Genomic DNA, 23,221 nt, shown 5'->3' with positions numbered 1-23,221 from the left:
TTGTATGGCAACTTAAGGAGGACATGCAATTTTACAGGATGGACAAACCAGCTTAAATAAATTGATTCTGACAGTGGCTTCCATTGACTTTCTTTCCATATTTCTAATTGTGTAGTTGTTATCAGGTGGTATGAATTCAGAAGAGCCTCAAATGTGCTATGCAGGGAAAATGTAAATGATTCTTAATACCATACAAAAGTCGTGTTTCCTGACAGTATTTTTCCTTTCTCGGTTGAGTGCATGTTCTATTCTAGAGAAATACTGCCTTGCAGATTGTGTCATACAGAGCTCACATATTTTAAATCAACAAGGCCAATATAATTCCCAATGTTGCATATTGATATTAAAAGTAAAAGGTAAAGCATGACTATCATGATTAGAAACAAAATATCAACAGAAAGCGGGACAGATGTTGATCTGAGTTCTTTTGATATATTTCCTGATTTCCTCTTCATAATTGACATTTTGGGCACTTGAAAGCTGGATCCCAAACATGCTACCAAGGCATGCAAAAAGTCAGACGAATTTTGGAGCATTCCCCCATTTGAAGTCCATGATAGAGAAAATTTGGTTTAGAGGTGCTCTAGTATTAGCAGTGGGTTAGAAGACAAAAAGGTGTTCTTGCAGTTTTATTGGAAAACCAGTAGAGAGAGGACAGGCAGAAGTAAGGTTAAGTGTTAAAGCATCCACTACAAGAAAGACGTTAGTTGGAAGGAAATGCAGTTTCTCATTTTCGTAGACAAGGTACATTACAGATCACAACCAGCGGGAACAGATACTTCGAAAGGAAGTGGATGACCATGTATCTGTGACTAGATCAGAGGCATAACTGGACATGTTTTATGTAGTGGGAGTCTGAATATCATACGTTTGTAGAATGTAGTATGTATTCTTGTAAAACCACCAGAGAATGAAAACTTTTGTGATTCATGGATTAAAACTCAAGGTCTAATAACTCTGTCTTGAGCCATGCCCTCAGTGTGCTACACAGACACAGGTGAGGCTAGCATAAGGAAGGTGCAAGAGAAGTCAATGAGAAACCACATTGTCGCTAGCCTTCAAAAACTACAGCAGGAATCTTGGTTATCACAATGCATTGTACATATCAGCAACTGCATTGAGCTGAGAACTCAAGAAAAACAGAGCAAAAACTAGAGTAGAAATCTAAACCAAGCAAATCGACAGCCACCTGAACATTGACCAGAAAATCACTGCAACTTAGTCTGGTATCAGAATTGAATAAGTTAAGAACATATGCTAAAAACATAAACTGTGCAAAAGCATCAATTATATTGACCAGCATGACTTTTACAGAATTTCTTTTGAGCCAATATTAAGGTCAGTACCGCAGGGTTGTAGTTAAATTAATCTGATATAGATTCTCAATTTCACAGACAATTCTGCTATAAGATGCTGTTTTGCAAGGTTCAGTTCAAATCTAGAAGACACAAGAAGAGTGAAAATAAGGGGTTGGAGAGGGGGAAAGCTTTACAATCCAATTCTCACTGAATCAAATTGCTATGGCAAGTCAGTCAAAATCAGAAATCAAGGGTTAAATGCTCTTCCCTATCTCAAACCAGATCAAGTAGATTTACACTTCCATGCAAGAGGAACACACATGCGCTACAGTAGGAGTAAAAGTGCTTCTTACACACACAACAGAAGTATCTCAAAAGTGTAATAGTTTAGAGTGAGAAATTAGTGCTAGTCAGGCTTCAACAGAGCAAGCGGGAAATAAACACCCATCAAAATAAATTAACTATCCACATAGCTAAAGTATTTGGACTGACCATAGGAAAACCATGCTTTAACTTTGTATCCTGCAGTACATTTCGCCCAACACTATAACAAGACTATTACAGGTATTTCTGCGTCCCTCACAACATAATTAAGCTACAGGTCAACTTCCAAAGATCATCTTAAAGAATAGGCTGTTTCTTAATGGGTCAAGACTTACCAGTCTCTGTTGTTCCAGAAGTTGGTCTGCTTCCTCTTTCTCTTTTTTGTATAAGATCTCCATCTCAGTCAGTCTAGATTAATAAAGTATCGCAAAATATATATGTGAAGAGACATGCTACTGGACTTTCTACCATTTAGACATCTAAAGTTGCATAGGATTTGAACAGACTTTACAAGTTCATGGAGGCTCATTTGAAGCTTGAGATAATTGACGAACAGCCTCTGAGTTTCCTCTCTAAGATAATCAGAGCTTATAGGCACTGGGTCCTGTACCTTTTCTCCATCTCCTGCTTCATGTCAATGCCCTGCTTCTCCAGCAGCTCTCTCTGGGCAAAGGTCCAGTCCACTGGCTCCACAGGAGTCTCTGCTGATGGAGTCTTCTCCCTCTCTGCCCTGGCCTGCTCTGGGTGGTTAAACCTGAACACATGGTTCTTCCCCATGATGATGCGATTTCCTGCGTCAAGGTGGCCGACACGCACAGAGGAAACAAGTCAGTCACTGAGCTTGAACATCAAGCTACAGGAGTTTCAGGATGTTTATCTTGAAAATGTCATAAAACAACAGCACATGTACACACCTGAACGAAGCTGCACTGAAGTCCCAACACGTTTTCCATTAACATAGGTCTCCGATCCTTCACAAGGCACTAACATCACAACCACTGCAAAAAACATATCATATAAACACAGTTGAAGTTTGAATCCCTTCACCAGATAACTCATGTCATGTCGTTTATTGAATCAGCAAGGGGAATTGAATATAGATCAATTGAGTCAACATGAGGTAGGCTGCAAGTGTGACTGTTTATTCTGAGAAAGTTATATCTATGGTGGCATCCATCCAGAAAATGGCAGCCCTATCCTTTAGGGTACATTTACAAGATCTGGTAAGTAATTTACAGCGCTTAAAACGCGCTTGGTGCATCCCCAGTTTGGCGCACAAAAACACACACACACACACACACACACAGCACTCCACTGATTTACAGTGACAGAGGCTGCATGGTGTCTCACCGTCTCCACTGGCATTCCTCTCACTGCAGAAGATGCAGTGCTCCTCTTTGATGTGGGCTCCACTCAGAACGATGTCCTGCCGTCTCTCAGCATCTGCCTGGCCCACCCTGCAGCACAAGAGAGGCCATTTTAGAAAGAGTCAAGAGCCTCATGCACAGCAGCCTCATGGGCAGTAATTTTAGCAAGTGAGACAAGTCAATCCCTTAGGAAAAATCTGCCACGTACAAACCCTGCCTAGGACATGAAGTATTGCCCTCCATGTCTTTCATCTCAGTTCTTGCCACTCATTACTCTCACCCTAAGGCACTGAGGTAACTAAATACTTTATAGGAAGTCTACTGAGATGCAGAGTAGAGACAGGAGAAGAAAGCGGCTTGACTCAAGACAATAAAACTCACTGGTGATGACATATCACCTTTCTTTGACTTTAAAAGCTCTTCTGGCTGTATATAAAAAATAAAAAAAGTATAGTCAGTGTTTCAGAGAGCTAAAGCCCCATTTATCTATTTATCCAGCACCCTTTAGTACAGTACACTGTTGTATTCTAGTCTAAGGTCTTCCAGCTAGTTACCTTGTGATTCCATCTTTGATGTAATACAGCAGACACTCTGACATCAGTGGGTCCTCATTCAAGTTCACCAGGTGAGGGGTCTACAGACAGAGAATGTTGAGGAATGATTTGACCAGTGAAACAGGCGAAGACCACACATGTACACTCTCTAAGCTAAGGAACAGATGACATGACAACAAATGCAGATTTCCCAACTGTTTCAGTGCTGAAACTCTTGTGTTATAATTATACAGATATATGTTATATTATAGATATTGTAACAAGCAAAACATGCAAGAAATCAGCTCTTATAGAACTGAGAAGTTCTCATACAGGAAATACAGATTTCAGTGAAAAGCCCACATTTGTGAAAGCGGACTGAAAAGGTAATATGAACAAAATCCTTACATAGAATTTTGGATGTGTGGTTTCACAATACACACTACTAGAACACATCAATGCTATCTACCACTGAGCCACCAACCTTCTTTGGGGAAAATACTCCATTAAAGTCTGCAAAGAGATCACAAGGCCTCTCTACGAAAGGCTAATCAATGGAGAAGCAGCAGGTGAAAGGAGAGAACATTGATGGGGGAGAAAGTGTGAGTGAAATGAAAAAAACAACAAAAAAAACATGCAAAAACAAAAGAAATTATAGTAGATGGGGAGGGTCAAATCTTATGATATAGGGCTTCAAATACAGAGGGGATATCACATGTTGTGATCACATTTTATGATATCACAGTCACATTTGTAAGTCTGATGGGAAGATTATGAATGGCTCTGTTCTCTGTCTCGATCGTGACTCCACTGACAAGAGAATTTTGACGCACTTGGTCTTTTTATTCCTAGCCTATGATGTTGCCTCTGGATAGGCGGGGCAGATTGAGGGAGGAGGGGGAGTGCAGAGGTGCACAAATTCAACCACTCTTCTATGAGCCCCATCTCCACAACATGAATCAGTCGAGAGCTCATGGAGAAGTGAAACAGAACTGAAAGTTCAGTCCCTATAGAGCTAAAATGGATAAGCAATGATCTTGATGTCAAGCTACGGTACAATAGCAGTCATTTGAATAGCATGACTACATGCAGAAGCCTGAATTAAAGGCCTGACTCATGTAAAGGGCACATAATAAGAAATTCAGAATTGCTATAAGGTTTCTTTCACATAATCAGGTCTCATAGTAAATGGGACACTACCTATCGACCATCTCTATAACATCATGCTACAGCTATGTCACTAAAGGATCTGTAGCTATAATTTGGATTATATAGTGGGGGAGGAGTCAAGAATCAGTTAATTTGATTCCACAAACCTTTGGAGTTGGAAAACAATCGAAATCCTCGCCAAACAAGGACATTGGCCTTTCAGGACCAATCTAAATATTATTGTACGGAGTGAGGCGATAAGAATGGAATGGGAATAAAAATAGAATGAAAATAATGCATGTATTAACAAGTGAAAGTTTAGGGAAAGTCTTGTCGGATATGACAACACATGGAGGAAAGTAGTGATGAGGTCACCAAGGATGGTAAAAGGGACAAGAGTAGACTACCATGGGAAAATAGATGTTGTAGCTATCAGCATCTGTGTGTGAGATGGGGGTTACGGCATGCCCTGAACTCTTTTAAAAGAGTCCATTTACCTTTTTAGGAGAGAAGACGCCCAGAGTGCCTCCATCCTCACGGATAGCCACACCCATCTCTGCCAGCAAGGCCTCCCTAAGAGAGAAGATGTTGGAAAAAGAGTTATTACTTATCACATTGGTAAGGGTCGTTCTATTCTGTACAGTGAAGAATATGTTAGATATGTAGATGTTTTTATACCATCAACGTGGTTAATGGTTCTATAAAAAAAGACTTTGTAACACACCATCCTAGACAACTAGATCATCCTACTGTATATCACAGTCGAAACTTTGGGAAATTTTCAACTTCTGAAAATAGAAAGGGCCTTATAAAGATTAATAAAATGGTCAACCTCCAACCAAGATTCTAGTCTTGTCTTTGCTGTGATGTGCTTCTTGATAGTCACATTTCAGCTGCCCCGTACCATGGAGCCACACTTGATTAAAGCAAATTGAAAAAGTCTTCTTGCTGGCCAAAAAGTGTCATGGACTACTTTTCTAGTGGGCTGATTCTGTCGGTATTGCCCTTTAATGCCCCTAAAATATGTGACTTGTCTAGTTTTGCTTCACATGGTATTTGTTATGGGCTAATGCAAGAGGGATCTCCTCCCTATGGGGCTAACAGATGAGGAGTCTAGAGAGGTTAGTGGGTGGCAGGAAACCAAGGACCTGTGGAGAGACTGGTACAGACAGGCACCAGCAGTGCCCAGGGAACAGTGAGGGTGTTGATAATGACTAGATAAAAAGAGACGCAGACACTGAGAAAGTGATAAAAGACTGTGAAGCACACTGAAACACGAGGAGAGAGGGAGATGAATGGATGAGTACAGAGAGACCCAGACAGAGAAAATTGGTAAAGTGAGAGGGCAACGGATAGAGGTGAAAAGAAAGAACAAGAGCTGAGATGAGTGAGACGCAACAGACCGAGATGACTGGTGAAAGAAGCAGGCGGAGAGACGACAAAGAGGAGGAGACAGAAAGGAATGAGAATACGGTAGAGTGAGACACTTTACGAGTATAGAGAGACGAGGTGAAAGAGGAAGACAAGCATAAGGTCTTTCTGAAGGAGGCATAGGAACACAAATGAGACCATGACTAAAAGTGTTACATTTGCAAAGACAGGGTGCCATGGCCCAATCCTCTTACTGACCTCTCCATGCGGATAGCCTCAGTCTTCCGCAGCTTCTCCTCCCAGGTCTCATTGAGCTCGGCAATGATCTTTTCTGATTCCTGAACACAGATGGGGTGTAAGAAAAATGTACAGTTAGCATGCCGTAACCTATTGTGCAACACAATCCTGATGAACTTGAAATACCTTTACTTCAACTACTAGGACTTCTTGGTTTCCTTCTCAATATGTTCAGTAATACAAAAGGTGTTACATACCTATGCAAATTATAGCCTGTGCTAGCACTGAGAGAGATGCAACTGGAGCCTAATAGTTACAATAATAACACAAATGTCTAAAACTTTCATCAACTTGTGAATTCCTACCATCTGTTGATAACGAGGGTAAAAAAAGTAACTTGGGCTATCGCTGTGGTATTGGGCTAGCATTGCTACAATTGGTCATTGCCACAATTGGTCTAGCATACTGTATGTGTAGGATTATATACTGTAGCATTAGCTTAACTTTAATGAGGACAGTCTGTCTTATTCACACAAAGGCCTTGCGGTCAGAATGTCAAGACCTAAGTAGGGGGTCAGACACCCAAACCAAGGAAATCCAACGTGCTGCCTAGTACTATTGTGTTAATCTCTCATTGTTCTCATCTGAGGGCTCGCTCACAGCCATCTGTCCAAGCAAGCAGGAAATATGGCCACTAAGCCATCTATCCTTCCTAAAGGGTTAACACCCCAACCGTCTGTTGAAGTGGACACAGATATTGTTCACTGGCTAAGTAAATGACTAATTCCATGATATCCTAGCAGCAATTTAGATGATGTTGAAGTTTGTGCATGTAATTTGGCCAGGGCAGGATGTTAACTTTAAAAAGAAAAAGGTTCATTATATAATACTGACAGTAATACCTTCTACAGTATCTTGACCCAAGTTGACCCAAGTCTAGCCTTGGCTGGGTCAGAGGGAGGAGACCATGTGATGAGTGTCTTGGTATCCTCTTATTTCAGATCATAAAAATTGCCATTTTCTCCATAATGATATGGTAATAATACATTGAAAAGGTCTGAAGACAGAAGCTTTTTTATAATAAATTGTTTCATCTTCAGGCACAAGGTATATTAAATCAATGAGACAAATCCAGTCATACAGTACCTATTAGGGACGAATCTCCAACATGGGAAAACTTGCTATTGGCAACTGCAACTTTAATTATTGGCAGAATGATAAAATGACCAACTTTTAATTGTTCTAAATATGAACACTGTGTACTCAGGATATGTTCTTAACCTTTACGCCTAATGGCCACAAATACTAGATCTATTTTTGGCCAATTCCCTCCCCATCTGCGTCAGCGCCTGACGTCATTGGATGACAGACAGACTGGGCACCATGGTAGCCATGGAAACTGCCGTTCGTAATGGCTGCAGTTTGCCAGCCTATGTGCTCCATCGTCAACAGTGAAAGAGAGAGTGTGTGACAGTGATAGAGAGAGAGAGGAGCGATAGAAAAAGAGATGAAGATTGATAGGATCAAAAGATATTTTGAAGGCATCCTACCTTCACTAAAATGACTTTTTATAACAAATCTTCATGTCAAACTTCAAATGTATCCTTTAACAGAATCACTTTGGTTTGTTTACAAACTGATAAATCCACAATGACACTCCCATTCCAACCCTACATTCTTGTATGGTTGGGAAAGCTAAAGCAATTCTTCCCATCTATTACACTAGACTAGATACTTTCAGGGACTATATTTATTTGGTATAAATAAACTAGGAGTGCAGGGGGAATGGTGATATGTGAAAATATTGTTCTAGGTTGCCTGAAACACCCACACAAACAGATGACAACCCATTTCAAGTTAAGGATTGGATGACTGGTGGCTTGAGCCTGGGGTACTGTACCTTGAGCCTCTCGATGGCCTCTTCCCCTCCTGGGGTGGACATGATGCGCTCCTGAATGCTGGTGACAGACTGCAGGCCAACCTGGCTGCAGAGCGAGCCAGAGGATGGGGAGGCTGTCAGGGAGCCAATAGGGGCTGTGGAGAAATGGCCAGGGCGTTGGTTCTCTGAGGCTAGCAAGTATCTATGCTTATTGTTGTGTATGTCTTTCAGGTCTGAGCCAACAAGAGGAGAGAAGGGGAGGCCCAGGAAAGGGAGGAGAGTAACAAAATGACAGAGACAAGGAGAACAGGGGAAGAGGGAGAAAGGGATAGGGAAAGAGAGAAGGACAAAGAGGAGGAAAGACCAGTGTAAGACACACATTGGCACATCAAAGGATTAAGACAAGACACCCAGCAAAATGGTCAGTTACACAGGGTAGCAGTTTTCACTCCAGGTGGTTCAAAAGCTACAGGATGATTGGCCAGTTACTTATGTAGAATTGTCTGCCTTTCAAATCAACTTCCTGCAAAAACATGCCATGCCAATTAGTTTGGTTTCTGTAAAAAAAAAAAGTTTCCTAAAAACTTGACAAAATTAGGATAACATGTATTGTTCACATGTAATGTATTGTATTGGTGATTATAATACTAGTATTTTGCTTCAAATAATCTTCATAAATAGTCTTCAGAAACAAAAAAATAAATTTAAAAGGAATTTTATACGACACATTTTACACTACAGTACAAACTTTGGCAAACAAACAGATTTTTCCACCTAATTAATTATTAAAGTAGATAATGCAACATCATATGCGCTTAAAATGCACTTGAATTTAAAATTTGATCAATAAAGAATAATCAGGGATAACATCATAAAGTCCTATTATGGATATAAACCTTTGTTATTTTCTCCCCCAAATTCTACACCTGTGTGAAAACTGCTATCATTGTACTGTAGGGAGGGAGGGAAGGAGGGGGAGGCTGCAAGAAGGCTGGGAGGGAGGAGGGAGGAGGGCGGAATGACAGTCTGGAGGTGGTAGAGATGGAGACACATGCTGCCAAAGTTCAGGCTGCAGTATAGTGAAAGTTACTTCAACTTACCCCATACACAAGAACAAGCGCACAAACACACACGCCTCTCTAAATGTCAGCCAGTTCTTCTCCACAAAATGGCCTCAGGGGCATATCAGGTTGACTAAGATTGTGCCCTCTAAACGTAAAACGAGGCCAGATTTAAGGAGACAGGGTCTCTCAGAGCAACAATGTCTTAGTATCCTCTAAGAATCGAATTTGAATGACAGGACAACCGGTGACATAACAAGATAATTTAGTCAAAGTCAATTTGACTTTCATGCAAGCAATTTGTGCAATTCATATAATGTAGAGGAGTGCATCAAGGTTCAGTTCTTACACCATTTAATTAAGACCACTTGATGACAGTTTGAAGCAGCCAAATGTTTGTGTTTTGATGCATGCCAAGAACTCCCAGACGCATAATGCCACTAGGCCTCCATTCTTATGTTGTACCGTGGAGCTTTTTAGAGGGTTTACAAGGAATGTGTAGAAGAAGGTAAAGAGGATAGGACAGAGGGTAGGGCATTTGGGAATATAGCTACAACAAACCTATGCTAGCTAGCAGCAATCGAAACTGGGTTTGGCTCAAAACACAGCAAACATCTCTAGCCTTTAGACTGGCTATTCAGAAATGAGAGAACATGCACCTTTCCGCCTGGAGCTCAGAGCTTCAATTTGAGAACTTGGTAGCATTCTAAAGTCTCGAACATTGTCAATGTCACCTGCAATGGGTAATCAGTAAAACAACAAGCTTCACTGGCGAGAAAAAAATATACAAAAGGTTGGTTAAGGACCCAAATAGTAAGTAATGATGTGGGTGTGGGGAAAAGACAGACAAGATATTCAGATGGCATAAGAGAGGTTAATGCATTTCAGACATATACTAGTGCCTTGCAAAATTTTGGATTGATACCTCACCTCCATCATTCGAACAAATCAAATTAATGCAAGCGCAAAAGCATGCTAACCTACTGGCATGCCGGCCCTTTCAAAATGAGCACGCTTTCCAACACTCGCATGTCTGGGATTCCTTATGTTTAGCTTTAGCATTTACATGCAAAGCAGGGGAGGTTTATTTTTTAAAGGGGAAAGCTATCAATGGCAGAAGAGCAAAGAGAGCGAGATATGGTGTCCCACCACACATATACACACATTTGCTTCCACTTCCTGGGCAATCATCCCCCACAAGGTCAACTGAAGGGAAGCAGGAGAAGATGAGAAGGATCAGAGGTGACAGGTCAGAGGTCAGACTAGTAGAGGAAGTTGACTGGGAGAAAACAGTTACAAACAATTCTAACTGGGCTGAATGAAATGTACAGGTAAATGAAGATGAAAACTCAGATAAGATATGTGGTAGGTGATTAAGCATGCACTAATACTCATTAATTCACACATTAAGCTATTAATGGGATGGTGTATTGTCTCCATTTCACCTAATGGCCGCTATCTATATATGCATGTGCAGCTAATGGAGTATGTAACTGTAACATAAGCTTTAGACCACTATCTACATTGCATATGAGGCATGTCAACATAAGCTTGTTGAACTTAAAGAAATCAGCATATATATATATATATATATATATTTTTTTTTTGTGCTCATCTGTTTTACTGTGTATAATTTATCCAATTGTCATGCCAAGTCTACCATACTATGGGAAAAGCGATGAGATTGCACATATATTATTAAGGTCTAGTTTGGCACTACTAGGCACTACTAGGCACTAGTATGGGTAACACAATGGACACAAATATGGATGAATTAAAGAAATTAGATCAGAGCGAAGAGAAGAAAAGAAGAGAGAGATGTTGCCAGCTTGTGTTAGGCCACTGAGGGAATGAGTAGCCTGAAATGCTTGCCATGTGGCCTCTGTGACTGCAGGGGGCTCTGTGATGCGGACACTTACTGTCCAGGATGTCGCCCAGGCCCTGGGCACGCAGCAGATCCTTCAGTCGCGTCACCTCGTCCTTCAGGTCACGCACTAGTCTGTTGTTGGGGTCCTCGTTGATGACGGCGTTGCACTTGATCTGCTTGGCCCGGTCAGCGTAGCTGTCGAAGGTTTGAGGTTAGCAGGAGAAACGTTTCACTGGGCTTGAGAACTGATTTCAGTACTGTAATGCCCTAAATGTGTTTACTGAAATTGCAAATAGGCCTTCTTTGAAGCATGTGAGCAAACAGGGACACTTACCGGAGTGTGCTAAGGGTTTCGTCATAGTTGATGTCTGCAGGACTGAGGGCGGCCACCATGGCTGTTCTGGAGTTTCCCCCTGCGGGAGAGCAGAGAGGAGAGATCAAAGGGTCTTCACATGATACAGAGTGTACACAAGGTAATTCCTGTGGCAGGAGGACACAGTGGATCTATACTAGGGTGAACCATGCTGAAACAGCACCAGCTCAAATTTTCAGTCAGAATTCACAAGACCAAATTCTATCGGCTACAGCTTTGGGAAAGCATAGAGAGAATACAGTTTTACTGTTACTCATTGCTAGACATGTGGGGCCCATTCTGTAAAATTTGTTGCAGTTTACTCAAAAATAAGTTAAAATTTAACATTCACTTCATGTACAACTGCACAGAACAAACAAATAACATTCTGAAACTAGAATTAAGCATTTTAGCTTGAAACACCCAAATTTGGGATTCAGATCAGAACTCATCGTTGCCCGCTCAGGAGTAGTCCAGTGTTTCATTCTGGGTGCTTTTGGATGTATGGTGGGGTCGTTGTCCTGCGGGAACACTGGACTACTCTGGTTAGCGATGAGTCCTGATCTGAATCTCAATGAAAACCTATGGTGTGATCTAAAAACAGCAGTTGGTCAAAGGAACCCAATTAGCAGCTGAAGAGTGGAAAGAGTGGAGCAAATTGTTAGGAGAAAGGTGCAGCAAGCTCACTGATGGCTACAAGAAGCGTTTTAAGGCAGTAATCTTCGCCAAAGGCTGTACAACATAGTACTAGGTCTTGGGTGCCATCATTACCGTCCAGGCCAGGGTTTTTATTGTTTCAGAATGTTATGTTTTTGTTCTCTACAGTTGTACATAAATTAATAAATGTGTGAAGAACAAAAGTTTGATAAATTTTAACTTATTTTTGAAGAAACATCAACAGAATTGGCCTCTACAGAATTGTATATAAAGTATTTACCCCACACACACAAAACTCAGCCCTATGAGTCTGAGTAGAGAAGGGGAGGGGTCTACATGTCTACTTATGTTGAAATACAGTTTGCTGACAGTCCAGTTCTTAAAGTGGCATGGAGTAATCTCACTCCAATCTTTTTTCGTCATATTACACAGGATACAGATGTTTTCATCTTCACCGCCGGCCAGGCATATGAAATTTGTCAAACAGTTTACATACATTAGTGTCACCAGATATTTTAATGTATTTCTCATACAGTGCAATATATCATGTACATGATTCATGTTTCTTACCGAGGTTCTCTCGTAGCAGCCATGTCAGAACAGAGTCTCTGTAGGGGATGAAGTCAGACTTCTTCTTCTTTTTGCTCTGTGGCATACAAAAACAGATGTTAGGCAGAGATAAAAAGAGATACAAATGTTTAGTAATTGAAGATCTATCAAATTATCCCAATACTATAGGGGATGAGTAATGGAAGTAGTAGAGACTGGAAGGAGAGTCGATTGGAAAATGACTAAATCTTCACAGTAAGTGCAGTAGTGATGAAAATGAATTGAGGCCTGGTTTCGTAAGCTTTTGCTCCGGTGCTAAAATTGTGCCGGGTTTTCCAAAAACAAATACAATATTGATGTTTTTTTTTTATAAAGGCTTGGGGTGAGTGATTTCAAAAGTGACACCAACTTTGCACAGGAACAAAACCTTATTTATAAGGCTATTTTCTTTCCTTCTTAAGGAATAAGTGGTTAATGATTGAATCATCAAAGAATTTACCTTGCTGGGACCGTTATCCTGGATAGGCAAGCATTACCAGGGAAAGAGAGAAAAGTAGGGCAGACAAAGTTACAGCATGCCTATCACACACACACACACACACACACACACACACACACACACACACACACACACACACACACACACACACACACACACACACACACACACACACACACACACACACACACACACACACACACACACACACACACACACACACACACACACACACACACACACACACTGAGGCTGGAGAGGGGCAGAGAAAGGAGGGATGAGAAGGAAAGAGAAAAGCAGCAATCAAGAGAAAGAAAGAAAGAAAGAAGTACTCACCACTTCAGCCAAGGCAGAGATGACCTTCCCTAACGTGGTCAGAGATTTGTTGATATTTGCCCCCTCCTGAAACCGCAGGGAAAATGTTCGTTAGAATGAACACTAGTCAACAAAATATTGCTGCAGAGTGTGATCCAGCCTTCATGACTAAGGGAGAGTCCTACCTTTAGTCTGGTGCCTGTGGCTCCTGTGGAGTCAGCTCGCTCACTGCCCGCCAAGTCTACCAGGCTGATTTTGCTGACCTGGATAAAAAGAAAAAGAAAAAGAACATTGATAATGCATCAAAGGACTGATTGTTAACAAACAATTGGTTAGATAATCTAACAATATGAAGGGAAATATCATCATTATAACATTGACAGTGTTGAGTAAAAGCCAGGCGGACACTGCAATTTTTTTTACAAATGCAGACAATTCTGCATTGTCTCATAGTGCAAGACAAATTCTCCATGCCACGGTGTCTTGGTGCAATTAACACCGCACAAGCAGACCCGATAGTAGCTCTCACAGTGGCCGATGCAACCAAGCCCCCTCTCACCCTCCTCTACAATGTTTGTTCATTGCCAGGACAAAAGCAGAAATGGCACTGGCCACAAAATAGTAACACATTTCAGCTGTAGCCAATTTGGACACACTATCCAGGTGCTGACAGCAGGGGGGCTGTCTATTCTTAAAAAAGTATTTGAAACGATCATGATAATATCCGCTAGATATATCAAAAAGGCAGCTTTGGTTCTGTCAGAGCTCTACACGTTTCATATTGAATTATATTATTATAATGTATGATGTAGCTATTCTTTGAAGTATTCTACAAGTATGGTCCCAAGCACAACCTGTGCGTCGCCATTGTTTCCAGTATGCTGGATTCTCGTTAGTTGACTTTCTCATATCTGCCTGTAAGCACCTCTCCCACTGCCCTAGTAGAAAGGAGCCAAGACCCACAATTCAAATCTAATCTGATAGTATCTCCCTACAATAGCCATTGTCTGTCTACTGACAGAGTGTCATTTGTATCTCCACAATAAGAGGAAATGTGGGAGGTCAGATCCCACAGGGTATTTTCTTCCCAAAGTTCACCATCAGCCTGAAAAGCCTTACAAGACGTGTAGACCAAACTCAGATCGGTGAGTTGGATATAGGTTGTAGGCAGTAGACACAGTGACACACAGACACACACTTTTAAGAGTTTGAGGTTAAGGCGCAGTCTGGGACCCTGTTCCTCTCACCTTTTCCATGGAGAGGTCTGTCTCACTGTCGTGTTTCTTCTGTGTGAAGACGATGGTGAAAACTGCGTGGGACCTACTGCTGGTCTCATTCATGTTGGTGGCAGCCACCGTCCTGTAACACACGAGGAGACATCTTAACATGGCATTAACTTCAACTGTTATTACTTCATATTGACTACTCATACTACACAGTGTCAGGCCTGTTTACAGGGGAAGTTAGATGCAAGGATATTCAATATTGCAGAAAAAATCCATTTGATCATTCAGATTAACAGACAGTTGAACATTCATCTAAATATGTTATTCAAGTAGCTTGGGAACACATCATTTCCATTATTTCTTTAAATACATTTGGATTGTTTATTTTTTAATGGAAATGTAATGACTTTCCATTTTGCTAGATTTTTCAAGGGCAGACTTTGAGTTAAATACTTAATTACAATATAAGTCTGAATCATAAATTCTATAAAATAATTTATATAAATTCATAATATTCAAGTTTGACAATTTTAATGGGCATCATGCTTAAAGGCTGTTCAAATGGAACCCACAGGATTAACTCCTACAGCACAGAGGTGGGCAATACTGTGAGGCACCACACACAGTGGAATAGACACTGGAGGGAAATGGGCTTTACACGGCACGTTCCAGAAATAAGCTCTCTGAGTCAGCAGAGGAAGATTAAAGCAGGGTTCACTCCTCCCCACAGGACTGCATGCACACACACACACACACACACACAGTGATGCTGCCTTAACAACTATCAACCACTGCTCAGTCAATAACCACTACTAACTCATCCTAAATCAGGGCAATAATGAAAGCCAACATTTTTTTCTAAAACATTCTAAACAAAACATCTACACCAATAAAAGGACTATTTTCTTCGCATGAATGCACATAAATCCACATGCATCTCAATTGAGGATGCCATTTCAAGATGACGAGGGAGTCGGCCCCTTCATCACCACCCCTGCCTCCCTGTGTTTGGTTTCAAACTGAGGCTGACCTGGCCTTGTTGCCGGCATCCATGAGGTCAGCGATGTCCGTGTAGGAGGTTACAGCCAGCTTGGACAGGTCCTCTACGTAGGGCCCCAGCAGGGGGTGCTCTCGCACACGTAGGTTCCCTTTGTTCTTGGGGTTGAGTAAGTCCCGCACTCGCTCACAGTAGATCTCCATGTAGCTGACCTAGAAACGATTGCATTAGATTTTGTGCATCAGCATGGGCACCGAGCGCTATACAGTGAAGCACTGACTGGACATCAGCAGCATCAAGCAACATGACTTGTTTTTTTCCGTTTTTTTGTTATGTTATCATGCTTCTGGTGCTGCAAAGTACAACCACAAAACACGGTCAATATGGCGACATTAAGACTTGCTACTAACTGCTGAGGGTTAATGATCATGATTACATAATGTGTACCAATCCTTAAATCATACACATTCATATCAATTAGTGTTCCAGCTCTGAGGATTTTTTTGCTTCAACAGAAAGTTCAGTGAATATGTTCTGCTAGTATAACAATGCTAGGGAAACCCAATGCTTTGAGGTAATGCTAATATCATCAGTCAGTTGGGTTGCTGCAGTGCTACAATTTGAGAGGGCACATCAGAGATGAATGAGTGGCGGACTGGGTTAGGGGTCATCAGAGAAGGGGGCAGGGGATTCAGACCCCAAGGCTCCCTTTGACTCACCTCCACAGAGTAAGACGTCCCCTCTTTGTTGTTGTCGTTGATTTTCTCAAAGAGTTCTTCACAGAGCTGAGGCAGACAGAGAAATGTGTTATTGCCATTTAGGAGCATTCAAAGAGAGATGGGATGTAGATCGATAGATGACACAAATAACTGTTGCGTGGCGATGCCTGGAGACCAGTTTCTTAATGTTTACATTTACATTTTTACATTTATGGCATTTAGCAGACGCCTTTATCCAAAGCGACTTACAACAATACATTTGTTTAAGTAAGTGAATCATCTATCCAACAGTCATCATAAGACAAAGTAATCAATGCTCCCCCATGGGCCATTGGCAGTTGTAATGCCAGTAGGCTATTTTTTTGTTTTTATTAACAGGAGAGAACTTGTACTGGGGGGGTAGGAGGGATGAAGAGGTCTCTAGGGTTGGGGTTAGGGTTAGTATAGGGGGGGTAGTGAGGGTGAAGCGGTCTTTAGGAGGGACTGTTAAGATGTAGCCTGAAGAGATGGGTTTTCAATCAGTAGTATGTCATGTATGTATAATGTAGTATGCCATCTTGCCAGAGGGAAGACATGTTTACAATGAACATTGCCATTGAGGGAAATGTTTGATGGCAAGCAATCACTTATCACTTTGCATGGCTGGAACTCATTTCTCAGATGATTGAATCACGTTTTAGCGTGAAACTTTTAAAACATGGTGCAAATGAAATGTACCAATTTAATTTACAGGATGGAGAATATACATTTGATATAGAAATAAAAATCGCATATGCTCTATACATTTGTGGAATAGTTCAAAAGGCACTAACAATAGCAGCCTCTGATCGTGGAAACATTTTGTTGAAGTCAAAATGTCTGTTGTGATCTTGGCACTCAGCCACAGACATCGCTTTACAATGATCCATTGACCTCGGGAAGACAAGAAAGTCATAGAGTGTACGTACCAGGGGAATAATTCCCTCTTGCCCTTCTTCCTGCTTGCCCATCATGGTGTAGGACTTGCCAGAGCCAGTCTGGCCATAGGCAAAGATGCAGACATTGTAGCCTTCAAAGGCATGCTGCAGCATCTCCTTGCCAATGTCATTGTACACAAGGTTCTGTGAGGCAAAGGAGGGGTCCTCTGTCTGTGGGGAAAGAAAAACAAGTTAAAAACATTACATGTTTGTATTCAACCTATGGACCACATATGGTTTGCTTCAATTTAACAATATGGTGCTGTCCAAAGATAATCTTTAAATAATTAGCAAGCTCACCGAAGTGTGTGACCAGTAGGAGTAGTCGAAACTGAAGTTCTTTGCTGGTTCCTTTGGGGTCTTGGGGTTCAGAATAACTGTTGGAGAGTAGACAAACACATTAGTCATAACAAAAGGCTGTGAGTGCGTGTGTGTGTGTGTGAGTGAGAGAGCGAGTGTGTGTGAGAGCCACTTCCACTGTTTTTGTAGTTTCAAGAACAATATGTACTGTACAGGCTTCTGCATGAGCAATTATTTCGCCTTAACTATAAATTGATACTGTATTTTCTGTAGCCTTCCCATACTCTCCTCCCACAAATGTGAAATTAAATTTCACTGTCTTAGTTACTGTACTGTGCTGGCATTTAAGAGGTAAATGTTCAAAAGACTGTTCAAAGTCCATCATTCCTGTGAATACAATATATAACTTCACATCTCTTCAACCAAATCCAAACACAATCAATCAAGTACGACTGAAAATCAAAAGGGGACACTGGGTTCAAATCACAACAGAGCACTTCATGACACTTCACTTGTTTTGTTATGGTTGAGAATTCATGTGTCTCTCTCAAGTTCCTGCTCATTCATCAATGCAGATACAAATCCTGACATAACTAAAAGGTCAAATGGACCAATGACTGTGCTGAGCTGTCAGCTTTTCCAAGAAATGAAACTGACATAACTAACTTTTAAGGATGTGTTCAGTATTTATGTAATGATGATCGAAAATAATTCGGCTTGAAGGAAACAGTCATATTCAGCATTACCGCAAAGCAAGCAATGTGCATCACTAAGCACTCAGCAGTTGTGTCAATGCATATGGCATGACAATGATGACAATATTTCTCCTCTACCCAGCCCCTCTCCTTCTCTCCCTATGGCCACAGACATTTCTTAATAAACAGGATTCTGCAGCCATGCTTGGCATTTCATCCCTCTCAACCACGCTTGCTAGTCCCACTGGTACAGATGTCCAAGCTTTCCACACAAACAGAAAGCTAAGGCCTGGCGGTGGGCAGGGAGGGAGTGGAAACAGAGGCCCGGTGGAATGTACTATATTTCCAGATATTAGCACCCCAGTTGTTGCTGAAGTTCCCCTGTCAGATTGCACCCGAGTTGGCTGGAGCTGTCTTGTGCCCAGGCCAATGTCGAGACTTGGCTGAGGCTAGTCAGACAATCGCATACCTCTGCCATCGGAGCAGGAGAGGCGGGGAGGGAAGGGCATTAGGGAAAAAAAGGAATAGACTGACTAAAGTGACGAGCCTGCTCAGCCTAGCAACGCTCCAAACAGACAAGCAACAGCAACGGCAGACTGGGAAAAACCCATCTAGCTATTCTCAAGCTAAGGATCAAATCACAGCAAGGACACATTCTATCCGGGTAGTTTGTAGTATTATATCACCCTTCTATTCGCTGAACTGTGTAACAATAGAGTAATGAGCCTTTGTGCTTGAAAATCATGCCCTCCATAGTCAATGTACAATTAGACTCTGGTCTGGCTACTTCAGCCGAGGGTACTCAAGAGGCCTCTGTATTGAGCAGTCCCTCGCAGTGTGTGTGTTCAGTGTGTGAGTGTGTGTGTGTGCAGAGGATCTCTCAGCGCTGATCAATAATGCAGTGGATAGGGAGGGGTGGGGGATTACATATCACCCTCTCTTCCCTCCACAGGTTACAGGTACATGCTGACAGAAAGGCACAGTGTGTCCTCAGAAATGAGAAAGCCAACTCTGTCAACCCAGCATAGACCGTGAACGCGGTGCCCGCCTTGTAGCCTATATTTGACTGTAGGGGAAGGATCCGACATGTCGCAGGTAAAAGCAGCATGGCCAGCGGCTTCTTTTTTGGGCCTGGGGGGAGAGGAGGCTAAATAAAGCTCCGTCTGACCTTTGACCTGCGTCCAAAGAGAAACCAGAGCTGAGGGAGGGGGAAATGTGCACAGATTTACGTTACCAGCGCTCTTATTCCTTTTTCCTGGAACAATCCACTGGGGCTATTAAAGAGGGGGGCTGCCTAAGCTCTGTTCCAATGCCTCACAGGCAACAGCAAATGCAGTAAAACAGGCTGATGAGGCTCCCAGCAGCTCCAGGTTAGGGCATGGGGACAGTGAGAGGACATTGACAGGCTAGTCACTAGCCACGTTCCTGCGCCTCTCCTGGTCAGTTGGGGCCTTACTGGGACACAGGGCTATGCTCCAAGTAGGGGCTTCGTCAAGTCTGAGCACCTGTCAGCACATCGATTCAAAGTCCTTTCAGATTGGTGGTCAAGGAAAGGAGATGAGGAAAGTGGGCTATTATTGTGTGGAATTATTATTAGTGGGACACGCATACATTGCTCATGATGCCGTAGCAGCCCTCTCGTCAGTGGGAGAGAAATGGCTCACCACAGCCAGGACACGTTCTCTTCTTTCCTCCCTGAGATGATTCACACTCACGATTCAGGCTTTGACGCCTCTGCCCACTCGCTCGCTCTCAGAACAGATAGCCTCCCTTCTTATCCATCTGGCCTTAGCTAAGCGTCACACTAACAGGGCCAATAGCAAAGAGTGGGAAAGGACAAGCTCACAAACTTGAGGAAGATACCCACCATCAGATAGCGGCATAGAAGTTAATTTACTTTATTGGTTTATTGGTTGAGCTATCAGAATGAGAGGAGATTAAAGTTCTGTCCACCCTGTTCTCAGGAGGCTGGTGGAGGCAGAAATTGGAGGAGGACATGGATTGGAATGGAATGAGGAATGGTATCAAACACATGTCCATGCATTGCAATGAGCCCACCCATCAGCCTTCCCTGGTGTACATCCCTAACCCATTCCACCCTTGCTGCTCTCATCTACAGAGAGGTCATGAAATGTCCAAGAGCCAAGCAGTTTAACCTGAATTCCCTTCCTTCATCACCTGAGCCATAGAGAATATGACAGGGGCCATGCTGTATGTGGCAGGGAGAGAATACAGCATGACTCACCGACCTTACCATGCTGTTTTTTTGGATTATCAATCACTCAGTTCAGTTCACAACCACTGTGAATGGTGTGTGTGTGTGTGTGTGTGTGTGTGTGTGTGTGTGCATTTGAGAGAATGTCAGCAATGCTTAAACAGTGACTGTTCAGGTTCATCAGTGGATTTCAGAGGACAGTAAAGAATAATTTAGAAAAGAGGGAACAGTCAGTACAGTGACCCATAATCACACACATCCTAATAGGAAGATGTAAATCTAGAAGCTTCTTTTAGCTATGTGCTGCAATGAATAAAACCCTAAGCTTAAAATGGAAGACATGTCTTTCTATTTAATGAACTACGTCATCACTCTGCCCTTCTCAACCATGGCAACAGGTATGGGACCGGATTCTGGTTACCATGACAACCCCTGCATGGCACAGGAGGGAGGATGCTGCACATTGCGTTCTTGTTTTCTCCCCCTCAACATTCCACTTTTCTTTTCTGTGGAAATAATCTTGAGGCTAAATCCTGGTTCATGGACAATTATAATGCAATTATTATTCTCAAACAGTGTTTATTCAGGAACCAAATCCTTTAAACTCAGTTAAACAGGCAAAAGGCACACCATGAAAGTATTAGGATTTGTAACTGAGGCATTAAGCTACTTAACACAGATTCTATACCTCTGAGGCAACTCATAAAAAGTGTTCCAACTGTGTTCGGTCTTTAGAAACACCACAGAGCTTGTACATGTAAAAAAGTATATTTTTGCTGGTTTTGACTAAAAAAATAACATTATCCTTTAACCATTAACATTTAAACAAGGAAGGTATTGTATATGCATGGCTCAGTCCTGTTGGACGGAGCATTAGTAGGAAAACACTTATTTCTGGAAGGTAGGCCTATTCTATATTGACTTATTGATCGGGCACATACTGTACCAACCTTGCATGAACTCTGGGTCCTTCAGGCACACTCACAGAAGATGAGCAGATTTGACTGACAATACAGTGTCATCAGTTCACACACATACTTGTGTAATGCCTAGTAAGATGGAGTGACAATGAATGAGTAATGCCAAGCATCCCACAGTGGCAGTGGGGGAACCCATCAGTGGGAGGATTTTTCCATTGAGTACTGTGCCATCTACCTCCCAGTAATAATGTCCCTGACCCAGTTTCACGCCATTTTGCATCCTGGCTCAATAGGAGGTCAAGTTATGGGGTTCACATGTTTATCCTTCCCCATCTGGGCTCTCTTGAGTTCTTCTTCTCAAACCTATAGGAGCTCTCCATAACAGGAGGGGGTGGGGTAGCACACCTCATCTCCCTTTCCAAAGAATAATAACTAGGTGAATGATGCCGGCAGCCATTTTGTGCCGGGATGCTCGACACGCAGTGGGTGTGAATGGAAAACTGAGACAACCCCAGTAACTGGGCTGTAGGTGGTCTTTGAACTCCAGATGGTGACTAAAAGCCTGCCCTATCAGATGAGGCAGGCCTAAAATGGCTGAATGTGTCTGCCTCTCTTGTGACCCTCCAAGGACCCGCTAGCTGCTAGCCGATCAATACCCAACAGTGAAAGCAGCACACTGTGTTACAGGGAGGGGGAAATGCATTAAATAAATGCATATTTAAGAACGAAACAAAGCAAAACAAATGCCTAACTGCTTAAAGGACTCAGACATTCATTGAAATTATAACCGTGCAGAATTGTAATTACCATGAGCCTTTCTGCAAGGCAGACGAATTTAAAAGCTTCCCTAGGGCCTGTGTGCATAGGGGCGGCAGTGTAATGGAACGGTTCAATCCCAGAATACATTATTTCTGTGAATTCTGTCTCTGTACGTCAGGACGGGGTCAACCTGTACACCTGTGTTACTATTTATTGGTAAAGCAAAAAAAAAAAAAAAAAACTGCCATGAGCCTGATAGTTAAAGACAGCTTAGCGACATTTAAACCAATCCCTCCATCTTAAAGAGGAAGCAGAAAAGAGGACAGGGCACATTCTGACTCGACAACTGACATGCTCTGGCATGCTGTTCTCAATCTGCTTGGCAGTGGCTGCTTGTAGGTTGGGTCGACAGGGCCATAGCACAGGTGGCAAAGATCTCAGTGGCTGAGGCTCAGCGCTACAGGCTAAAACTAGCGTCAACCACTGCAGTACACTCTCCTCAAACAGCTGAGCTTGTCGCAGCCACAACACAGTACGCAAAACATCTCCAAAACAGAGACCATGCCATGTGGGATCTGCATTAGAGGCCTTGGATACAGTACACACTAGCACTAGCATTCTAAACCCCTCATCCTTTAATTCAAGAAAACAACCACAAAAAACACTCTGGATACGACTTTTGTCATATCCCGTAATTTGCCAATGGGTTGGATTTTTCAGAACCAAGAGTTTTCAAGGCCAAGATGATAACCATGAGATGGAATCAAACCAAAATGTCATATTTCTTAATTCGTCTGAATCAGACAAGCCCAAAGGGAGAGCTAAACATCCAGGCAATGACAAAGTATAATCCCATTAATGTTCATAGCACCCAGTTTTATTTCATTAGGTGAGTCATTACTTTGAGAGTAATTATTGCAACTCTAGGGGGAGGCAAAGAATTCCCACTGATGAGTTCTCGGTTTCCACTCAGCAG

The 23,221-nt window shown here is 42.2% G+C and overlaps 1 protein-coding gene across 5 annotated transcripts in view; it reads right to left on the bottom strand.

The window, feature by feature from the left end:
• kif1b (kinesin family member 1B) overlaps positions 1 to 23,221 on the bottom strand; it is a 62,680-nt gene that overhangs the window by 27,331 nt on the left and 12,128 nt on the right. For all 5 annotated transcript variants that reach the window (XM_083675113.1, XM_083675112.1, XM_083675114.1 and 2 more), the window contains exons 3-20: positions 17,657 to 17,733; positions 17,348 to 17,527; positions 16,401 to 16,466; positions 15,715 to 15,893; positions 14,706 to 14,817; positions 13,644 to 13,721; positions 13,480 to 13,545; positions 12,666 to 12,741; positions 11,421 to 11,499; positions 11,139 to 11,281; positions 8,180 to 8,313; positions 6,301 to 6,380; positions 5,169 to 5,244; positions 3,544 to 3,623; positions 2,973 to 3,079; positions 2,537 to 2,620; positions 2,233 to 2,413; positions 1,958 to 2,030 (exon numbers count right to left, since the gene is read on the bottom strand). In XM_083675113.1, the coding sequence (XP_083531239.1) occupies positions 1,958 to 2,030; positions 2,233 to 2,413; positions 2,537 to 2,620; positions 2,973 to 3,079; positions 3,544 to 3,623; positions 5,169 to 5,244; positions 6,301 to 6,380; positions 8,180 to 8,313; positions 11,139 to 11,281; positions 11,421 to 11,499; positions 12,666 to 12,741; positions 13,480 to 13,545; positions 13,644 to 13,721; positions 14,706 to 14,817; positions 15,715 to 15,893; positions 16,401 to 16,466; positions 17,348 to 17,527; positions 17,657 to 17,733 (1,871 nt within the window). The remainder of the gene's footprint in view (positions 1 to 1,957; positions 2,031 to 2,232; positions 2,414 to 2,536; positions 2,621 to 2,972; positions 3,080 to 3,543; positions 3,624 to 5,168; positions 5,245 to 6,300; positions 6,381 to 8,179; positions 8,314 to 11,138; positions 11,282 to 11,420; positions 11,500 to 12,665; positions 12,742 to 13,479; positions 13,546 to 13,643; positions 13,722 to 14,705; positions 14,818 to 15,714; positions 15,894 to 16,400; positions 16,467 to 17,347; positions 17,528 to 17,656; positions 17,734 to 23,221) is intronic.

The sequence above is a fragment of the Argentina silus genome, assembly GCF_951799395.1.
Source record: "Argentina silus genome assembly, chromosome: 8".
Taxonomy (NCBI): Eukaryota; Metazoa; Chordata; class Actinopteri; order Argentiniformes; family Argentinidae; genus Argentina; species Argentina silus.
The sequence above is the reverse complement of the archived record's forward strand: the minus strand, read 5'-3'. Positions and strand labels throughout refer to the sequence as shown.